The sequence below is a fragment of the Platalea leucorodia genome (genome assembly GCF_965183815.1).
Source record: "Platalea leucorodia genome assembly, chromosome: 6".
NCBI classification, from domain to species: domain Eukaryota; kingdom Metazoa; phylum Chordata; class Aves; order Pelecaniformes; family Threskiornithidae; genus Platalea; species Platalea leucorodia.
This window is the reverse complement of record NC_138828.1, coordinates 4,026,831-4,048,886: the sequence shown is the minus strand read 5'-3', so window position 1 is coordinate 4,048,886 and position 22,056 is coordinate 4,026,831. Positions and strand designations below refer to the sequence as shown.

At 38.7% G+C, this 22,056-nt stretch overlaps 1 protein-coding gene across 3 annotated transcripts in view; it reads left to right on the top strand.

Annotated features, from left to right (window-relative positions):
• Positions 1-22,056, top strand: part of CAMK2D (calcium/calmodulin dependent protein kinase II delta) — a 162,819-nt gene that overhangs the window by 131,097 nt on the left and 9,666 nt on the right. For all 3 annotated transcript variants that reach the window (XM_082315887.1, XM_082315886.1, XM_082315885.1), the window contains exon 15: positions 6,568-6,616. In XM_082315887.1, coding sequence (XP_082172013.1) covers positions 6,568-6,616 — 49 coding nt within the window. The remainder of the gene's footprint in view (positions 1-6,567; positions 6,617-22,056) is intronic.

Genomic DNA, 22,056 nt, shown 5'->3' with positions numbered 1-22,056 from the left:
CAGGTTTTGCCCATCTCACAGTCCCATAAATATCAAAGCAAGTTAGTCGATACATAAAATACTCGCTAATACTTATGTCTCCCCATGAATGACTTTATGCACGAAGATATTTATTCTCTCCCTATCTTGAGTTCAGACACCCCTGCAACTTATGGCTGTAATTGTGAATAGAGAAATGAAATTTATTTGACAATAACTAGGCCAAGTTGGGACATAAACTAAACACTTGGAACTCAGTAATGGCTCACATTTTCTCGTCGTGACAATTCCTGTAGAAAGACCATTGTTAGAATAACTGTTTCTCATCCTCCTGCTGCAGAGCACTGTGAACTTTGATTTTTAAACCAAAGAAAATTATTTTTCTTCTATATGGGAGAATGGTTCCTATCACACATATTACTAAATAACATTTAGTGTCGAAATAACGTTCCCTGACATTAACTAACAAGACTGCTTTATATTCTTCAAAGCCAGTTAAATGCTGGTTAAGATAAGGAAATTTGCAGTCTGTAATTAATTAATGCCAATCCTGTTGACATTTCCATCATCTAGACATATCCTAAGTAAGATTGAGTTTAGCCGCAGGCTTAATTCCTGCAGTTAACAAGTCAGCTGCCACACGTGTACCAAAGTAAAATAATCATCAAAAACTGCTGAGGACATGAAGCTCAGCGAATTTCCCCAGCGGTGCTAGCTTCTGAAGGCTCGAATTTAGCAAAGCCCTTGGCACAGACAAAACTTAAATGTTAGCCTGCATGGCCGAGAAGCTGAACGCTTCATCTGAGACTACCGAGTCATCGGGAAGTTTAAATCAGCAGTCAGATGTTTCATACGCAGCTCAGTTCGGTCCACTATTCTGGGACTTCCTCTTTCTTTATGCCTTTTCATATACGTTACTTAGCATATTGCCATTTTCTGTTTGGTTTAGAAAGGCTTTTCTTTTAGAAGAAAAAATACCAAGTTTGGACCCTAAGATTGCTAGAATTTGTTTCTTTAAATGGAGAGGTTAATTACATTTTTACAAAAATCCATTAATGAAACGATTTTGGACTTTTTTTCCTTTCTTTTGCACATTTATTATTAAGTACTGTGACTAGAAGGTTCAGTAGAACTTCTTTTTTTTTTTTTTTTTTTTTTTTTTAACTAAAGTCTTTCCAGACAATATATATCTATACACCCAGTTCTGCATGCTGCTTTGGACTGCTCTTGTTAAAATTAGACATGACCAAAATGTACGTAAAATTTTTTTTCCTAGTTATTGTTAAAGAAAAAAAATGACATTTTTCAAACTAGTTTTACTATACTTTAATCTTGCTTCTTAGTGCATGTGAAAAGTGGCTCGGTACATTATTTTTAGTATTTCTGTTCTTTTCATACCATGGTATTTCTGAAAGCTGAATCTTAAAAATGGATTTAAAGAATCAGATACCTTTAAACTTACTGCTAAGCAGTTTAATTTGAATTAAAATTTTCTATGAGTAAAAGCCAAAAGTCTTGTAAAGGTGTAGTACTGTGCTAAGCTTAAGAATTAACATGATGACCTACATGTAAAGTTAAGCAGATATGTACTGATTTGTGGAGCAAGACTGCAGATACCTTACGCTTTCAGCTTATAGTACCAAAATTGAAAGGCTGATAGACGGTTCCTGCAGGATTCTTGAGACTGCAGAAAATCACAGCTGCCAATTATTTTTGTCTAAATTAAAACAAAAAACAGCGAAAGGGGCATCAGTCTCTTTCTAGCATCAGTTGTATTTAGGCAGATCTGGAATCAGTTATATTTGTTCAGATCTGTTCCCAGAAGCCAGCAGAACAAATCTATAGATTTCTGGAGAGCTATGAATAATCAAATATTCTATATGGTAGAGATAGGTAATTAGAAATCTAGAACAAGCGGGTGCAGTCATTTAATACAGTTGCATGTCAAGAAACCACAATGGCTATTTAGGACTTTCTTCAAACCCATATTAATTCTTTATTCTTCTTACATGTGATTAGCTGCTGCTTAAAGGCGCTCTGTTCTTTTAAGTGTCACAGCTGAAGTCATCTACGCCTTATATAGACCTTCGTATAGTGCATCTGCAAACCCGTAGCTAGCATGTTTGGAGGAGTTGCAGCTAGCTATCGGATCTATTGTTACTGTTCTTTCAAGTTCATAAGTTCATCTTTCTGTGATTCTTTATTTCCATATCTATATCTATATATAGATATCTATATCTGTATATAGATGTTCTATAGAGAGAGATATAGATACGGTGCCTACCGCGAGTTCTAAGGCCTGTCTGTTTCTATTTTCTGCATACCTACAGATAAACAACAAAACGAACGTGGTAACCAGCCCCAAGGAAAATATTCCTACCCCGGCGCTGGTATACCTGCAATCCTCCTTCTCATGCTATCTGGAACTTTTTGACTGTCTTCTGTTTGTTCTTCCTTCTTTTTCGCTTTTTCATGCATTTACTCTGTTTGCTTTCTAAAAACAGGTTTTGGAAAAACTTTTTGTTTGAATTATGCTTTCTTTTTTTTGTGAGGAAGTCCGTTAGAGCGTGTTTATTAATAGAAAATGTTACATGGAAGCTGGATGCGGTAGAGTCATAGCGTTTGTAACTGCAGTTGAATTTTTTGCATGCTGTGCCAGAAAGTGAGTAGAATGCGCTTTACGTTGCTCTTAGCTCTTTGCCTGATGACTGTTTCCATCTTTTTAATGCTAACCTTTTGCACAAACAAAAAAAAAAAAGCCAAACGCTATATTTATTTTCTCTGCTTTGTCTTAGTATAACTATTGATATCAAGGAGAGCTAACAGGATTATTGCTAGGCTACCATAAAACAGACCTTATTCAGATTTTCATTCCATATTTCCTAAAACTCAGCAGGACTTTGCAAGTCTTCACTGGGATCAAGAGGCATCTAGCGCTAAACGTTTTTGCTTGCTTCTCTTACATTTAAATCTGCAGGAGACATTACGCATTAGTAAGCTGTGGTAGGAACATATTACTAATCGGAGTGCTGTTCATGAATGTTTCTATCGCAGTCTTGCTTTTATTAGTAGCTCCTATTTCTTGGGCTTACACGTATCACAGGGCTCACAAATATCAATGCCAGTGCCTAAGTACCTAATTTTGTGAGGTATTGTTTCCCGTGTGCCTGCCTATATAGCTTTGAAAATGTGGATAATTCACACACATCGGGAGAGATTTTTCCTCTTGATTTTTTTTTGTGCAATGGGCACTGAAGCATACATTGCGAAGTCATTTCTAAGGACCAGTTAACAGGTTTCATGCGTGAGTATATGGCAGTCTGTTCCCAGACATAGCCACGCACAATAGTCCATGCTGAGAGTATGCTGGCTAGCTGCCGTTTCAAAGATTATTTAATCTTTTTTTTAAGGGAAAAGGATTTGGGGAAATTACACTTTAAAATGACGCAGAGATCTCTCTCGCTTGCTTCTATGCTGCTCTGCCAGGGCAGCAATTGGTAGTAATCTACATCTTCCAAAACATGGTAGTGTTTAGAGGTAGTTAACTCGTCCTTAATCCTTACCGATTCATCTGTATTTTTATTTGATCACTTAATACTAATACAACCAAACGTGCTTAAAGAAGAGAGGTGATGTCTGGCCTGGCTCGGACAGGAAAACGCGCAAAGCATTTAGCGTGCCCTCGTGCAAAAGAGAGCCTCTGCAGGTCTCCAGAGCTTCAAAGCCCTGTACGCACTGGTCATGAATAAGGTCTCTGCATGCCGCCGCTTTAGGTGAGATGGTCTTTTTTGCTGGCTTGCTGTTGAGGAAATCTGTATTAGAGGCATCCAGTTTCACCCTCTGGCAACAGTTAACGTTTGATTTAGCTCTTGTCAGTGTTCAGCATTTGTGAGCTGGCTCTTCTTGCACTCCCTCACGCTAATGAGAATGTATTTACCAATGGGAACTCTTTTTCTCTTTATTTTGTTCTCGCTCAGGAGCCCCAAACTACAGTAATCCACAACCCTGATGGAAATAAGGTATTCAGAAAGAATCAACTCCATCTTGCTTTTCCACACCACACATTTCATCCACTATTCCACAGCAAAATAGGGCCATTCCAGGAATTTATCAGGGAAAATCTCATTCCTGCATTTGTTCCACCTGGTGTCTCTTGAGCCTGTGTTCATCTGTGTTCATCTGTGACGTGCGTCCTGCTGATTGCTGAGCTTCCGAAGCTCTTGGGGCAGTCGGCAGCAATCAGCAGCGTTCAGTCCCCTCTGCAGCCAGGCTCGGGGAGCGTGGCCTCTCTCTCGTTTCAGCCAAAAATGCTGCAGTCTAAGTAAAACCAAAGAACGCTGTTCTCAGAGTGTGGTGAGATTATACTGACGAGTTTTATGTGCAGTTGTCACCTTAGATAAAGGCGCCATTTCAGTTTATCCCATCTGCTGTCCCTCAGCATGCTTATACACCGTGTTGTGACGTGTCTTTTGCACAGGACTTTGGTTTTCTTCCATAACATCACTGAGCAGTTGCAAAAAAATTCTAACATTTCAAGTGACTATGAGGTCTTTTGGTTTTTTCTACGTTTTCTTCATGCTCTTTTCTTTTTCTTGTGTATTGCGATGTTTGCGTTTGGCAGCTGATTCCTAAAACGTGTTTTGTTTTGGTTTTTTCATGCATGGACTTGAAAAGGGCCAGGAAATATCATCATTTACATATAACCCATGTTCCTAGGTTTCCTGGAAAGAATTTACTCTTCAACAGAAATTTCACTGTTTACAGTGTTGACTTAAAGAATTGACATTTCATTTATCTAGTCTTAACCACTTGTGGTTATTTCATATGAGAAGGATTGAATCTGAGTGAAAAAATAACGCATGCAGACATTTCTCAAGCATGAAAGTGCTGATGGTGTGTATTGTGCTTGTATATCCCATTCCTTTATGTACCTTGCATCTGTCAAAGATAGAGCTTTTATTTTCATGTTACTACTTTTTCAGCTCCCCAAGTTTAAACTCATAGGCAACAAACAGCCTGTGTATGAACGCTAGCCTAATCTTTATCGCTGAAGTCCACTAAAGACCAGAAAACCCAGATAAAATATTGGCGTGACTACATCTACTTGACTTTATTATATAATCATAGCAATTCCGATACTCAATGTCCCAAAAGGTCACAGCAGACAAGCGAGCCACTTAACGCGGAGAGTTGCTCCTAAATTTGTCTGAAAGACTGATCGTTGTAGTATGGCAACTGGAGCGGATGCTTCAATGTTACAGGCTACATCTGCCGTGTGAGCTTGTGCATGGTGTTTACAACTTGTATTTGGGGAGGGGGTTGTTTACTTATAAATACTTTATCTAATATTTTAAGTGACAGAGCATGATACATCTGTGTAGATTGAAACGTCTAACACCGGCCAGTTCAGGAAAAGCATGGTGACTTGTTCGGTTTTGTTCGTGTGTGAATTAATTCATGTAGTTTTATTTATGGGTGCACATACGTTTTGTTTTTTTTTTAAGGTCTGAGTAATGCATTAACCGTTTCGAACATTCCTTCGGCTCAGCCTTGTGAGGACACAGTAAATAAAGGGCACTGTCAAATTTACCTTTTATTATTTAACTGTAAAATCCTTTTAAGAGTTATATACAATACCAGTCCTATCTTCTATCTCTCAGGTAAAAATAGACCAGTTAATCCTTTCTGCTACTAGGCTGTGAATTAAAAAAAGAATTATATTGAGTCTACTTTTCAAGAAAGTACACAGATTAAAAAAATCAAGTTTAAAAACTTTCCGGCTTTCTAAAATGGTGTACCTATTAGATTTGACAGTGCCCTGTTGAATTTGCCCGTAATATTTCATGTTTCTAGTAATTCATGAAAGACTGAGATACAGTTTCCTTGCCTTTTTAACAGTGTGGTGGCTTAAGTATAAACCGTCTGATAGATGAGTCATTCCTCCACATGACTGGTTGGCTGAAGAATACTACTACAAAGATACCTTAGTTTGTCAAAGTGGTTATCATATATTTATCGATTCTCCCATCTCCTTCACAAAGGTATTTCGTCACAAAACCAGAATAAAAATGACAGAATCTGATCCAATATTCTTAAAATCGCTGGGAGACTTTGTTTTAATATCCATCGCATAAGTCATATGAGCAGAAAAACAGTTGTAAATTGGAGCATGCAGAAGTCTGCGTATTCGAAAGTTGGAATGGAATGACTTATTTGGCACAGTTGGTTTAATCACTAAGCTTAAAATGGCAAGCTCTCCTACTTGGCTGAGGTAATTCATATAACATTGCAGATGGACTTTGTACAGTTGGATGTTAAAGAAAAAAAAAAGTTTCCTTTACATTCCTGTGAAGTAAAAGCATTAGGCAGCAGGACATGTATTTATGTTCCCTACTGTAGAGAATGGCAATGTTTGACATCAGTTTCAGGTGGAAATGTCTTAATCGGTGTGTGACCATTTGTTTGTGAATTACATCCCACCCTGCTTCCAGGCCTTGCATGATACCTGTAACTAACTGTAATTTTCAAAGGCAAGCAAATAAGGCTCGGCTTCTTTTATACATTCTACTTATATTTACTTCTCAACAGGAATCAACAGAGAGTTCCAATACAACCATTGAAGATGAGGATGTGAAAGGTATGATTTTAAGCTTGAAACATTTGGAGACGCAGTAACATGAGTTACATGAACGTATTTCAGTAGGTCATTAAACACAGAAACTCCTAATGGATCTTAAGAGGGAATACTATTTTTCCTTGTTTAAAAGCAATTACTTATATGCTCTTCTCTGTTACTTCTGACATGTTTCAGACTTACCTTTGACTTTTCATTTCCCAAAACATCATTTGCCATGATGTTTTGGAATGAAGAATATAAAGTTACTGCTTATTAACTAAGATAATAGTTCCAGTAATAATAGTAGTAGATAAAAAATGTGTAAGTCAGTGCTTTGTAAATCTTACTTAGTTTATGTACTTTTAGCATGCATTTGTGTTCTGGGTTTGCTTTTTTTTATATATCACTGTTTTAATTTTTATTCTGTTCAGATGCCAGTGTTTTTTCCTATTTCTCTTTTGTTCTGTCCATACACTTATTTTAATCTTCTTTTATTCTTTAAAAAAATAAAATCAATATTTTTTTTATAAAATTAGTTCTGTAACTTCACGGATATTGGTTTTGTTTCTATTTTTTCCCCTCTAAATATTCTGCTGTGTTACTCATACTTACTTTAATAACGTGTTTTAAAACAAAGGGCTTTGAAAAAGAGAATATTAGGGTTGTGTATCTCCGGTTCACAGAAAAGATTGATTTTCAGCCTCAAAGAACAATGTTATACGTACAGGTGAAACACAAGCCAGAGATGATAGTAAAGATAGGATGTGGAGAATGGAAAAGAAAAGAAAATTCTTAGTGAACCATTGTAATATGGAGTTTGCTTTGTGTTGGAAGTAGTATAATGCCTAAGTCACTGTTAAAAGCGTGTATTAGCAAAGTTGTGCCCTAAAATACAGACTTGGATCTGCTAAACAGCTTCATTGGCCTCCGAAGAGCCATGGGAGCGTTTTGGAATTTAGCAGAGATTGGAACACGCAGTCGTTAGTATTCTGTCACCAGTATCTAGTGCTCAGTTCCTGACTGGTGGAGCAGGGGCTGTGCATGTTTGATAAAAATACCAGTACCGCCAGGGTAATGAACTGGTAGCGTAAGCATGAAAGCACAGTCTGCTGGTAGCGGCCGTCCGAGGAGTGCGGTGTTGAAAACAAAAAAGTTTTTTATATTATGCTGCTTAGGAGATTGATCGGGCACTTAGGTCACGGGAGCTTAACTCGGGCTCGCGCCGGAGAGCAGAGCAAGCCTGTGGCAGAGCCCCGCGTCTTGTTTCTGCTGCGGCTCTTGGCGCTGCTTTTGGAAAGGCCGAGGAGCCGTACCCTGGCGTACGGGCTAACATCTGCCCGCTGCTGCGCTGCAGTGATTCTCTCTGCTTTTGCATAGTTGGCGTTCTCTCGGTGGAAGGAAGATTTTCTATCCGCTGCTAATAGCAATGCAGCTGTACCTTGTGACTTCCATTACTGTATGAGCTGCAGCTACCTCTAATTAAGTCACTGATGTTGGCGCTTTGTTCTCAAAGTTTCAGTGAATCATTTTACCTCCACTTGAACAAAGTCTTGGGCGCGTTAACAGCCAGTACCCACTCACTTTAAATAACAACCTAGCGATAGCGGTTTGAGTTAATGCGAAGTAATGGCTTGGAGAACAATTACAGGTATCTGCAGCTGATGCAGAGGAAAATACAGTGTAATTTACCTTTATTCATAACACTTTGTATTTCTTCCTTCAAACCATTATGTGTAGTTTAGCAACTAACTTCATTAAATGAATAATTTAATTATAGGGCCTCTGCATGACGATATAACATGATGTTATAACAGTAGGATTTTTATAAAATTCTCTCTGAAGCTTCGAGCACAGAGTTGTATCTCAGGAATACAATTATAAGAAAAACAACCACAAAAATGTTTTGCCTCATTCTTTTATATGATTCTGCAGCATCACAGTTGAGAGCAGACTGGGTGGCCCCAATGTACTTTATTCCCAAAAGAGGAAAGAGGATCTTGCAGGAATCGCAGGGCTGAGACACAAGATGCTGGTTGTGCCCTTCTCTTTGCTGTAGCTTAGTGCCCGATGTAAAATGTTCAGCAGATGAAGTTTTCTGTTATTTGTAGGTTCCTGACCCATTGCTACGTAACAGTGATACAAAGGGCATAAAGTGGATAAGCCAGTTTAGTATTCCTCTCACACTTCCAGTCTTTCCACCGGAGGCTGCTTTTCAGATTGTTTTATTATAAATTAAAGCTAACAGTACCCCTAGGGTCTAATTTCTAGAATGATTCAGGGAATAGGCAGTCCTGCAACCCTGACAGCGATTATAAGCTCAAGCTTCATGCTTTAGCAAGGCACTTAGGAAAGGTATTTCCCCCCTACAGCAAACTTGACTTCTGGATGTAGGTTTCCTAGGACAACAGTGAGAAAGCTGTTCCCTTGTCAGGAGCAGCTGCTGGCTGCAGCTGGAGGTAGGATACTGATAGGGACAAACGGATTTCAGAGGCAGCAGAGAGAATTCTCTCAGATTACTGACCGGCTGGGTCCTTATGTGTATGCTCAAGATGATGCTCGTCACCAAATTTGAGATCAAGAAGGAACGTTTCCCATCTTAGGTGATAAAGGAGCTTAAAAATCATTTTGCTTTTCTTCGCAGCGTGGAGCACAACATGGGAAGAGGCTCTCTCCTTCCTGCGAAGGAGAAGGGAAATGGGGATGCCACTCTGTACCTGAAAAGTAGTATTAGCATATGTTTTATAGTATTGCAGTATGACCCACACCTCGCAGAGGATGACTCTTCCTTGCAAAGGCGTGCGATCTCTGCATTTTATTCCCCCTCCTGTTATTCTAACATTGTGCATAGATTGCACAAAGAGGTACAAAGTTCCTTCCTTTGTACAGACTACCAGCCCACACATACTTAAAACATTCAGCTCTACATCAAGTGGTTTTCTTATTTTGTATTGATCTGACTCTTTAAAGTTGTGTTAAAGTTGTGTGGATCATGTGAGTCTGTGTGGGATGTAATATCTCCAGCACAGTTGTGTTTTTGTGTGCCCTGTGGGTGGGTGTGTGCATATGCATGTCTGTATTACAAATGTTAAGATTCATTAAGAAAGGTAGCAACTAAAAAAAAAAAAAAAAAGTCTTAAATCAGCTATTACAAATGCGTCTTTAGGAACAGATTCTTACCTCATGTCTGTCAGGGAAGGCAGACCATGTTCTCCTCTCATGTCAGGATCTCACCTCATTGTCACTTTTGAAGGCAGGTATTTTAACTTGAAAACAGTAAAATCGGGCTTACTTTTCATTTGTTATTTGTTGAAAATCTTAGTGCCTGTAACTTTGTCTTGCATTTACGTCTTTTAAGACTGGAATATATTTCTTTTACTAGAAACAGCGCTTGGCAAGCAATAGTGAGCTTTAATAATTCAAGGAATAAGCCAATTCTAGAATTGGAGTCTGAAATTACTTGAAGCTGTAGTGCAGGTTCCTTGCTAACATAAATTTCTGACATTAAGCATTGATCATGGGCTTATCTGCGTGACAGGGATCCCTCCTAAATATAAGGACAGGGGTGGACAGAGAGAACGTACTGAAAACCGGACCGTAGGCAATGCCGCCTTCTGGGATTGCTTGTGGGATTTCTCCTTTCTGTAGTAATGAGACTGGAACTCTTTGGCAGCACCTCTCTGATATCAGATTGATATGTTTTTTTCAGTAATGCTGTAGAATACCATAGTTGGTTTTGCCAGCAATGCACACAGACTTTTATAAAGCTGACTTGTTAAATTTCTCATGGTCAGGAAATCTAGATTTCTCATGGGGTTTTTTTGCCCCTGGAAATGAATTAATGAAAGCACTAGTAAGAATGACAATTCCCGATGGCAGAAATTGCTGAGTTTAGGGCACTTACGGATCAGGTGAATTCTGGCTAATCTGTGCTACTTAATACATCTGTAAACTACATCGCTTCAAAACATTAACCATTCAGGAGGCATGTATTTTGATATATTTTGCTAATTTATTTCATTTTATACTTGTTGTTTTTATTTAACAGTAGAAAGAAACCAATTTAAATTAATCCGTTTGGAACATATTTTCCTGAAGAAAAACCTTCAAATTTCTAAGAATGTTTTTTTAAAAGCTCTTTCAAAACCCCGTATATCTCAGTACGGGATAGAGGGATAAATCTGCGCTGGCATCTGAACAGAGTCATTTACGGCTACGACCTTTACGGCTATTCTTTGGCACCCACACCGCCTCCCAAAAGTACATCATTAACATTGTTTGTGTGCTCAAAGGTTTTGTGAGTTCTTGTTGCTTGTAATTAAATCACCCTTATTTTTCTTTTGGCCTTCTCTTTTTCTTCCTTCATATCTACTTGACCCTCATACAGCTCTCACAAAGGAGGGTGACATGGAGAGGTTGTGTTCCACCCACCACTCCTCCTCTTCCATTGCTTCTCCATCCCACTGGTCGCCACCCTTGCCGTGCCCCAGCGGCCGCTCCTGCTGCCAGTGCCTGCTGAGGATTCTGATCACACTCTACCTCTTCATCTTTGTTTGTTCATATGTTGTGTTTCTTTCCATCAATTCAGCGGGCAAGTCCACGAAAAATGCAAACTCAGAGAGTCATTCGCTTGAGTCTGAGTTCTCCCACTCCACTCCTTCCTCTGTGCTGTGTAAGTTGAGAGACTCATCTGTTCAGATGATCTCTTTTGTCTCTCCTTCTCTTCCCTCCCCATCATCTGACAGTAGCACAAAAAAGGTCAATGCTGTGATCTGTCTGATCTAGGAGCGACCTTCTCGTAGGGTTTACAAAAGTATGGATTATATTGGTTTAGATGTTTATTTCTTGGCCAAGTTTTATTAATTGTAAAAATATTATCATCAGCTGTAACAGCAGTATAAACAGGTATGTGTTTCAGAAAGTTGTATCTCGCAGAGGTAATCTTTGCAGTAGTTTTCAACTTAAGAGATAGATCTCACTCTCGCCTCTGGCTTGGATCCCGGATAGGGTCTCCAGATTAATTACCTGGTAGGTTTATGTATGTCACCACGTTGCTTTCTTTAGCATCACCATTGATAAACCAGCTTTAAAGCTGCTGTGACAGCTGTTAGCTTGCAGCATTGATTCATGACAACCGAAAAGTTTCATGCTTTGCTTAGGAGGAGATCTGTGATGATTAGTGACCAATTAACTGTAAAGGAGATCTTCAGGGTGAGCAGTTTAAATATGAGAGGAAAAGGGCATTGCGTTAGTAGCTCGTATACTGGTAGAACATAAAAGACCTGGGTAGATGCATTCCTTGTTTATAAATTAACTCAGAAATTCTTTAGAATGGAGGAACCTTGTGAGTTGAAACAGGCAACGACTTCCTAGGAATGTAGGCTCTGCTTGCCTGTTTCCCGTCTTGCATCCCGTGTGTGTTAGGGTAGTTGCACTGGTACTAAGAATGGGCATTTGTACTGGTAAAGGTGAGATGCAGATGGAAACACGGGCTGGGTGTAATTGGCCTGACCCTTATTTTAAATTTGAGTGGAATTTTTGCCAGGTGCAACTAACGCAGGTGAGAGGGGAATCAGTCCCCAAGGCGATGGGCTGTCTCCAGTCTCAACTGATGACAGGTAATGTTGAAAGATTAGCTTCATTCTGACGGAGAAGCAAGATAGTATATATCGATATATAGCTAACTATATATCAAACCAGAACTACAAATACCGACAGTGCGAACTGCACAGAACGTTAAAGAAAAGAGGAATTAATAGGAAAGACATGGACCTCTATAACATTCAAAGCGATCAGTAACACATGCCATAAGGCTTTTATTCTATCTGCAATGTATGTCCCCAGACAATCTGTTACGTACCCAACGTTTTCAGATTTGAATGCCAGCAGCCTCACATTTCCTGCTTCATTGGGTAGTTAATGGTGCTAAGACCACCGTTAATGTTTAAGCGTAGATGTTCATTACTAATTTTGTTACCAAATTGAGGAACAGAGGCACCTCAGGTAATACCCCTGTCCTTGAAAAAAAGCAGAGTATTTTAGTTTCCCTGACGGAGTGTGGTGCAGAAATGGCATAGTATGTATATACAGTGACATTTTAAGAAAGCGGACAATCTCGTCTTTATTCTGTTCGTTCTGTGACTTCAGAAACAAGCACACTTCTTTGCCACTTTGTTCCACAAAATAAACTTCTCAAAAATCCCATTAAAAAGTGCAGGTAGAGCTCAGTTTAAGGAATGCAACAACAATCAAACAACCATCTGCTATGAGGCAGGAGAAGTATTTGGTGAAACTGTCCTGATAAAGCTACTTGGTGGAGACATGATGGTACTACTACAGCTGGTAGTTAGCCTAGCAACTCTGTTTTGTTTAAATGATTTACAGATTAGAAAATTAGAATTTGCCAAAACACTAGTAGGCAAAACAGCAGAAGTTAACCCAGTATCTGAACATGCACCAGACTTGCTTGTATATTTTTATTCTGATGCTTGAAAATAACTTCATCCCAATAATAGGAATATTTAATTTCGTTAAATAAGTAGGTTTAGTGACCAAAGAAACTGTAAAGTCCCTGTAACCTCACCTGTCCTCAGCTTAGTTAACCATGTGTGATTCTGGTGTAATATGATTTTAGAAATGGCCGTGATATGCTGTGTTTTCTTAGCTGTACATTTAATAGGAATCAGCAGTCCCGTGGCCTGAGAAAATTCTGAAAACCAAAAGTAGTTACCGTCTGCAAAGAACAGGATTAATTCAAGTAAGAGTAAAAAGAACTTGAGCGCTGAGAGAAGACATCAGGAACACGATAGGGTAAAAACTGCTGGTGTGGCTAACGGAAGATGTGTTTGTGCTAACATCATTTTGGAGTGGAGTTTTGTTGGGATAGCTGTAATGATCTGTTTCAGAACACTGACACAGATTGTAGAGGTCTCTGCAACGTTGCTATAAAGAGGCTGTTGGAGTGGCGTACGTTCGGCAGACTTACATTCACCAGAAGAAAGGTAACTGCTGCGAACAGCTGTAGTAATGAATAACTTTCACTAGCAATGAGCAATATTAAAAAATAAGTGGAAGTTTTTTGGTAAACTACATGGGAGTTACTGGGCTTGCCGGAGACAACTATATAGGCTCAAGTGATTATGATTTTTAAATTGCATCACAGGAGAATGCAGGTCGGTGTTTTCGAAGAGCAAATTTGAGAATTTAGAAGAAAAAAATTACACAGTGAAGTCAGGCTGTGAAGTTTAGGATGGGAGGTGGTGGTTAGAGGCACATGCAGTTTCTTTATGTCAAAAGTGTCTGGGAAATAAGAAGGGCTCCAAAGATGAGCTGGGTGTATACCCGTACCTGGCAACTATTTCATGACAGCACAGTGGTAAGAAGGTGGGAACCAAAATAGTCTGCAATGTAGTATGAAACTGAATTCACTCTCTGTTTGTTGTTAAGTAGCAATTATTATAATTATCGGTATACATTATAATTATAAACAAGAAAAATATTGATTTCTTAGCTGGTAAACTTGATAGGTTTTAATCTGCTGTCACAGACATGGGAAAAAGATGATGTAAGTGTGGCGTGTTGAGAAAAGACAAGCTGAGGAAGGATTATCCTATAGTTAAAGTAAGTCCTGGAGAAAAAAACATCTCCATTCCAGCTCTGGGTGCTTGAGGTATTGAGGAATGTGTTTGTAAAGGTAACGCAGTTTTCCTATGAGTAAAATAGGCAAATGTCACATTTCTTAGAAGTATTGTTTGGGTGGTATTATTATTATTATTATTATTATTATTATTATTATTATTATTATTATTATTATTATTATCTCAACACATCTCATTGCTTTTTAAAGCTTATTTAAGAGATGCAGAGTTGAGGGTTAGTATTGATTTTCCATGGTAAAACACTAGTGGACAAGAAGAAGATTTCTCTGATAGAGAAATTTCACTGGTAGAGTGATTAGATAGGAGCACAGTTTAAATAAAAATCTGCACAGTGGCAAAGCTTTTTAATGTCTCTGTTATCAAGACTTTAAACATCATTTCTTGAGACAGCAGCCAGATTTCCCTGATTAATGTAACATGTTGAGAAACCATAGTGCAGTATCTTGTAAGTGCAGTGACCGTGATACAGCTTTGTTCTGAGACTGTAGGTGATTTGTCATTAAAAAATAAACATTTGCCAACATTTGCCACACAGTATAAATATTGGTGTAATTGTATGGTAGCTCCAAGGAAAGGGCATCTTTAGAAATCATTAATGTCATATAAATAAAAAGGAACTATGCAGAGCATATGACAAGTTGCTTAACATCACGTTATGATAAAGGTTTAAATAGGAGACACATTCATTTTGTTTGATCTTTTTTGTCAGTATAGAGTGGCAAAGTGCTGGGATAATTTTTCAGCTATTTGCCTACACAACTAATGAATTACATTTTTTTCATTAGGCAAGTAGTAAGCTTACAGGTTTTCAGAAAGGTCAAAGACAGTTGATAGCCTAAAAAAAATTCTGCAAACCGTCCACCTATATCATAACTTGATGAATCAGAGTGAATCTTTGGAATCAGCAGGCGCTAGGAAAGAGATGTTACCTGTAAGATGACAACTCGGATGTCTTAGTTCAATCAAAGTTTAAGGTAAGCGGTGGGGTGAGAGATAAGCTTTGATCTTACGTACACTAAATATTGATAAAATTCTTGAATGACAAGTCCCCTGGAGCATGCCTTGTCATCTGAGGGTCTAGGTATTTTTTATGTAGATCTAAGATTCAATCAGTCATTTATTCATGCAGCACCTTCTTTTATTTGCTTCACAGAAATTACTTTCTTGGAATATTTGTGGAATAAATTGTAAGAGAAATGATCAGCAGACGATTTTCAAATATTGGTGTAAAGAGAATGGTTTTGAAAAACATTTTGTGACATTTGCTGTATTCCTCTGCTTCTGGGGTAGCCGGCCGTGCAGTAAAGCTGAATGACATCTGGTGCATCTACATAGCCAGAGTTCGTTATACAACACAGGACAAAATCTCCGGTCTCTTCCTCTTTCTTTCCAAACTTTGGTTATTTTCAGAGTCTAGAAATAACATTAGTGGCTGTATGCTTGCCATCTAATTGCTCTTTGTTGGAACGACGTTCATATTAGAAATGAAGCGAGGTTCCCCCATACTGTACCATTCAATGTTAGCAGACCAGTGTCACCTTGATAAGGACTGTACTGTTTTAAAACAATAGCACAATGGGTAGGATTTGTCTCCCCAGATTTAGACATCCTCCACAATGTAGATAGCTATATTTGAGCTAGTTGTCTAGACTGCCTTTAGCCAACGCAAATAGGTCAGATGAGTCACACTTGTCTTAAATATCTATTTTAGGATATGATGAATCGTGCCCTGAAAGTGCTTATTTCTCTCCATTGACTATAAGGGAGGGGAGTTGAGAGAACAAACTCACTTGTCTGTACTTATACATGTCCAAAATGTTGTGAGATTAATCCGGTCTGATGTATACCAAGAAATGTAGTTAAGAGTACTGAGTTAAAAAGTTTTAAAGGTTTTTTTTCCTTGAGGAACAACATCTGAGCAAGTAAGAAGCAGAATCATTTTAATCATCTTCGAGTCCACGTGCTGATCTGTAAACAGGCTACCTCATTCTTCTGGGAAGGGGCTTTACAGCTTAGCAGGGATCTCATCGCTATCTGTTTCAAAGCAAACAGTAGCACGGGGTATGCAGTTCCCCGGTCTGGGTGTTACTTGAAAGAGGAAGGTGATTTGTCTTCGCTGTGGATTTCGCAGGCCCCGTTGCAAGTGCTGTCTGCACTGTGCTTATTTGATAAGCTATTTTCTGAAAGACCAAAAATATTGGGTTTATACTCCGCTAGTATGATGGCTGTTGCTAGGGTTACTTTGTGTTAAAAGAAATATGTCAAAGAACAATTTAAAAAGCGTATTCCTATTTCTGTAAGGTCAGTGGAGGTAATTAATAGCCACTCCAGTATAGTAATTACGTAGTCAATCACCTCGAGTATTGATAACAGTAGAAAGATGTTTCAATATCTGAATGAAGCATAGTGTGTTTTAAATTATTATTTTCAGAACAAAGATACTGGTGTCAGTTTTGAAAAAATTCATGGGTAATATGGTGGTCAATCAGTTACCAAGGGTTCTTTTTAGTGTTTCACAAAACATGAAGTTTCTGGTACGCCTATTTCTGAAGACTTCGTTTTCACATATCTACAGCTCATTTTTATTCTCCACCTTCTCTCTGCAATTAAAATACCAAAATATCTGTCCTTTCCGTGTGATCCTTGTAGACTGAGTTTACAAGTGTTGCTTGGGGCTACATGAAGGGAAGAAAGGTTCCATAGTTCCCTCCGAGAAAAACAGGGTTTGCTGTTCTTTTGTACTTCTTTTTTTCCCTGTGATACTTGATTTCACTAGCTGTGAGACTGCACCTTGTAGGTTTAAGGCATTTGTAGTGTTAGGTGCTGTTTGAGTAAATGGTATTCTTACTTATTTTGTTTTCTTTAGATATTAGTGTTAATGGTGTTCTTTAATTACGAAAGATTATCCCCACCCTGTAGCACAGTGGGGAAAAAAAGGTAGTGAAATACAGCTAGAGGTTAGTAACTCATTTAAAGTTAACGTATGTACTATGGCAGTGCTGCAGAAATAATTTTAGCCAGCATTAGAAAATGTTCTGTTTTGTTCTTTTCTTCTTATTTGGTCTTTTTATAGCTCTTCTTCATAATATTTTTGCTTGAACTGCCTTTGTATTAGTCATATACCGACTCGCTTGCCAAAGCAGGGGTCGTATTTTTTGAACTGCTTATATCTTATCACCTTAACTCACTGTCCCTACACGGATAAAGGTTATGTTTAGAGAGTAGGTCCATGGTCTTGTCTTCAATGGATTTACTTCACCTGTATCCTGGGCAAAGAATGTAAAAGCTACCATCTTTTCCACAGAAGTTTGCCATTTTACGGTAGCTTTCTGCTATGCTATCTGCAGTCCTTTTCATTATCAGTTTTTCAAGAAAATGGCTCAGCACCTTTGACTTCTTTTAACAGTGTTCTTCCCTCACACCTCTTAAAACCACCAAATGTATTTTTGCTACATAATCCTTTGCTTACAGGGACTATGTAATTTTATGCCGTAGAAAGCCATTGCCGTATTCTAAGACAGTATAGGTGGGATAGGCTTTAATTTTTCAATTGGCTCTTTACCACACCCCTTAGAAAAAGTAGCTGAACCAGTTTTATCAGAATCCCATTACAATTTTTGAGTTTTCCTCCTGTATCTTAGAGTATTTTTGTCATTTACCAAGCTCTTACATGCCATATGACTAAACATAGTCCTTGCGCTCTGAACACGTGATGATATTTTAAAGGGAGAGAATAAGACAGCCGTAATACAGGTAGCTCATAACGCCAAAGAAACCGCGCGCTTTGGTTCGTTCCGATCGTCTCATGGCACTGCGAGAGAGCGTACGGCTCTCTGGCCGGCTTTAACCAAAGCTGAAGTACTTATTTAGGAAGTTCTTACTGCACATCAAATAAAAAGTATAATAGCATAAAGTTGCCACTGTATGCCGAACAGCATAATTCTCCTAGAATTCAATACAAGCAAAGTTTGCTATTGGATTAAAAAAAAAAGAAGAAGAATCAAATTAAAATGATGTTTGTAAGTGACAGTTATCTGGCAGATGGGCACTGGCCAGATGCCTCTTCCCTAATGCCTCGCGTGTTCGCATGTTGTCCACGTGTAGCTTGTAATGTGTACTTGGATGGAAAAAGAAACTGGAGGTTTGGAAGAGCATATGTTACACGGAGTCCATCAAATTTGTAATGAAAATTTGGTAGTTTTCTTACCACTTTAATAAGTGCCAATTATTTCTGTCAGGTGTTGTCTGCAGTAGCAGGACCTTGTTCCTACCAATATCCATTTCACCTTCGTTCACCTTCAGTGCCCTCCCTATTTCTTCCTTTGTGCTAAGGAAAAGCGCCAGTATTTCACTTGATTCACGTGGCCACGAAGTCATGGCTGCATTTTCCTTCTCACTGCCTTCCAGCCTCCTTCCAATTTTCCGCTTGTTGTATCCCAGTTGTTCCCTGTCTCCTTTCTCTTCCTTCCTCCCAAGCTAAACCTCTGCTTCCTAGACAATGTATTCATAGGCTGAAATACTTTTGGTCTATATTTGTACTTTGTCTCCCTGCGCCCACACACATACCTCCACAGAAAGTATAAAATGCGAAGATAAGAAAGATCCCCAAAAACAGTCAGTAGGAGGTTTGTGTAAAATCACAGTGGCTACTGAGATTTTTAATTATTCTTTGATATCTGATGTTACTGAGTATTTCGTACTGCGTTGTTCTTGACCACCTTTTTCTTGTAATGCTCACTCTTGCTCTCAAATGAGTAAGGGCCAAGAACAAGGTGAGGTTTTGCACACAGGATAAATAATTTCTGGAGCTCCAGCTTCTAAATTACGCTCTACCTCTGTCTTGGGCTCTTAGTCACTTTGTGCCAATGAGATTGCATATCAGGTCACTAAATAGGAAGAAATCTCATTTTCTAATGTGTGTCATTATTTGTGCGTTACTGAAAGGGAACAGTAGCGTAGTTGTTTTCATATATAGTTTCACGTGATGCTTGTAATTTCATAGAAAAATTGAGAAATTAGTTGGAAGGCAGATGATTTGGAAACATCTTTCTGTTCTTGACGGTCCACATCGTGAACAGCAAAGCCTTTCCACAAGTACTGGAAGAACTGACACTAGAGCTGGAGCTGGAAGGTGATTGATTTGAGCCAGTGATACTGCCTTAACCTCCTTTACTTACTTTGCTGGCCCGTGGAGCTTCCTGACGGATGTGGTTTATATCCCGTGGACAGGGCAGCAGGCACAGCTCTACTAGGTGTCAGTACTGCCCAGAGAAACTTTGCTGGAACCATAGTGTGTAATGTTAGGTGGCTCCTATCAGAAAGCTTCATGAAAACATGTGTTCCACTGCAAATCCATTTTGGAAGAAAAAAACAGGAAAAAGAGCAATTTGGCAATAGGGTTCAGTTCCTCCCTTCTGGGGTTGATGTTGAATTGTATCTTGTAATGTAGTACAACATCAAAGGTATGATTGAAGTGCAACATTTTGATTGACCCAAAACATTTTTTTTAAATGTATGTTAGCAAGGATTTCCATTCTCGTTCAGATTGAAATCAAGTCTCAAAATCTCAAAAGATTCGCAGAGAGAAACTTCCGTCATTCACCTTCCTTTAACTCACACTATTGAAGGTGCGAACAGATGCCAGTGAGTCAGGTTACCATCCAACTCATTTGAGCTGTTGCACACCGTTCATTTAAAACAACACCAAACACCTTAATAAGCCTCTGGGCTCGGATCAGAGACTGTTGTGTAATAGAATATATTCAGATATTCACTGTTGTTTGCTCTTCCCCGTCAGAGGATGTAGAACAACGTGTAAGTTAACTGTGGGCTTCTCATGGTAAAACTTTGAAAAGAAATGGCCGATGTTAGTGAAAAAGGGAATATTGCCAGTTGCCGCTAGCCGGGTGAAAGCAGAATTACGTGTCCGTGTGGTTTTATGTCTCCCGTGTGTGGGAACTACAGTACCTTTGTAGACATTTTCATTGCTTCCATTAACAGTTATCCAGTAACGTGATCTCATGATTATGTAGCAGCTCATCAGAGATTTTTGCCTCATTTTCCACTGTCTGATTTAATAGTCTGTAATTTCCTAGTCTCTGATTGGAATGGTAACAACCAGGTGATTTAATCAAATCCTTTAGTTTAGTTGTATGTGTATATGAGATGTAGCATGCAAACCTTGTGATTTCCTCACTGCATGAAGTCTGTGTATTCTGGATTTATTTTTGCCAGCCTTTTCGAACACTGGGCCATTATTTCTTACTCAACCATCCTACCACTTGGCTCGTGCTGACGATGCCATACAACGTCCACGGTTTGGTCTGTGTTGTTTAAACATACGACAATGGAGCCATTGCTGATCGGCAGTCAAAACATCTCTTCATTAAAATTCTTTGGTCTTTCCACAGTCTTTGGGAAAAATAGGGCAATTCATACTTGAAATATTCTTACCCATTATGCTATCTAGTAGTCAAGAACTACTCACAAAAAGCCTTGCTAGACCTTTATATCCACTTTTTTCTCCCTCACTTCTTTCCTTGCTGGGTTTTTTGGTGCTTTTTATCTGAATATATTAGGTTCGCATTTACTAAAGGAGATGGTGGAGAACAAAAGAAATTAAAAGGTTCTTTAACACCACGATGCCGGTTCTTGCAGTACAGCATTGGAGACTCGCATTCTGCCTATGCTCCCCAACATTTTCTTTTTGAAGAAGAATGTGAGCTCTCTCAGCACTTGGGTTTTAACATTCCAGGCGTATTTGTGTGTGTGTGTGTGTGTGTGTGTATGTTAATAGCCTAGTCCACATGTAGGAGTGTGCAGGAGAATTACAACTATTGCTTGCACAAGAGAGCTACTACAGCCTGGTTGCTTGCATATTTCTTTTTATTTCAAGCTTGGCCTTCCAGTAATTTTCTGAGGTTTAATAAGGAGTTGAATGTAAGTTAAATCCTTGCAAATGTACCGGTAAAATCTGTCTTCCTTACCCATTTACCACTAAAGTCACAAAAATCTGTATTTGAGAGCAGTGCCACTCTGGTTGAACTTCATTGGCATAAAGTTGAACTTTACCATATGATGAATATACAGTGCAAAAATATAAACCTCTGTTCCTCAAAAAACAAGTTTTTAAAAGTAGAAGTCAGTTTTCAAAGTGAAGTCAGATTTTCCATGTTGATAAAGACTCTTAAACTTTGCCCTCCTAGAGTAACTGGTATTAGTAAAAACCATGCCACCGTGCAGGAATCTGTTTACTCCACACTTTTGTAGTGTAACTCCTGTCAACGTTAACAAATACTGAACCGTGGGCTTATTTCTTGACTGATAGATAAAGGAGAAACTGTTTCACATACATTTGCCTTTGAGGTGTATGCAAACACTGCTTGAGTTTGAACATTCTTACTAGAAATACCTATTCTGCTTTTTATTTTTCGTGTGTTATTCTTCTGTTACTATTTAGCATTTAGTAGTAGTAGTAGCTGTACTGTAATATAGCCGAAAGATCTAATTGAGGTTTATTGTAATACAGATGCATTAAACATTTTACAAGGAAAGGATAGGCACAATCACAGAAGTCAGAGCTGAAAGACACCGTGTTGTAATCAGACCTGCGTGGATGTGCGTGCGTTATATGTAATCCACGAGCTTTGCACCAGATGATCTTGATTATAGGCTTAGGGCCTAAATTCCTCTTTACTTAAACGTACACATTTGGCCAAAGCGAACACCAAGTGTCACAAAGATTCCTGAAAATCAGCATTAGACACTTACAAGGTAAAGGCCCCATGCGTGTATGAAACATTAGAG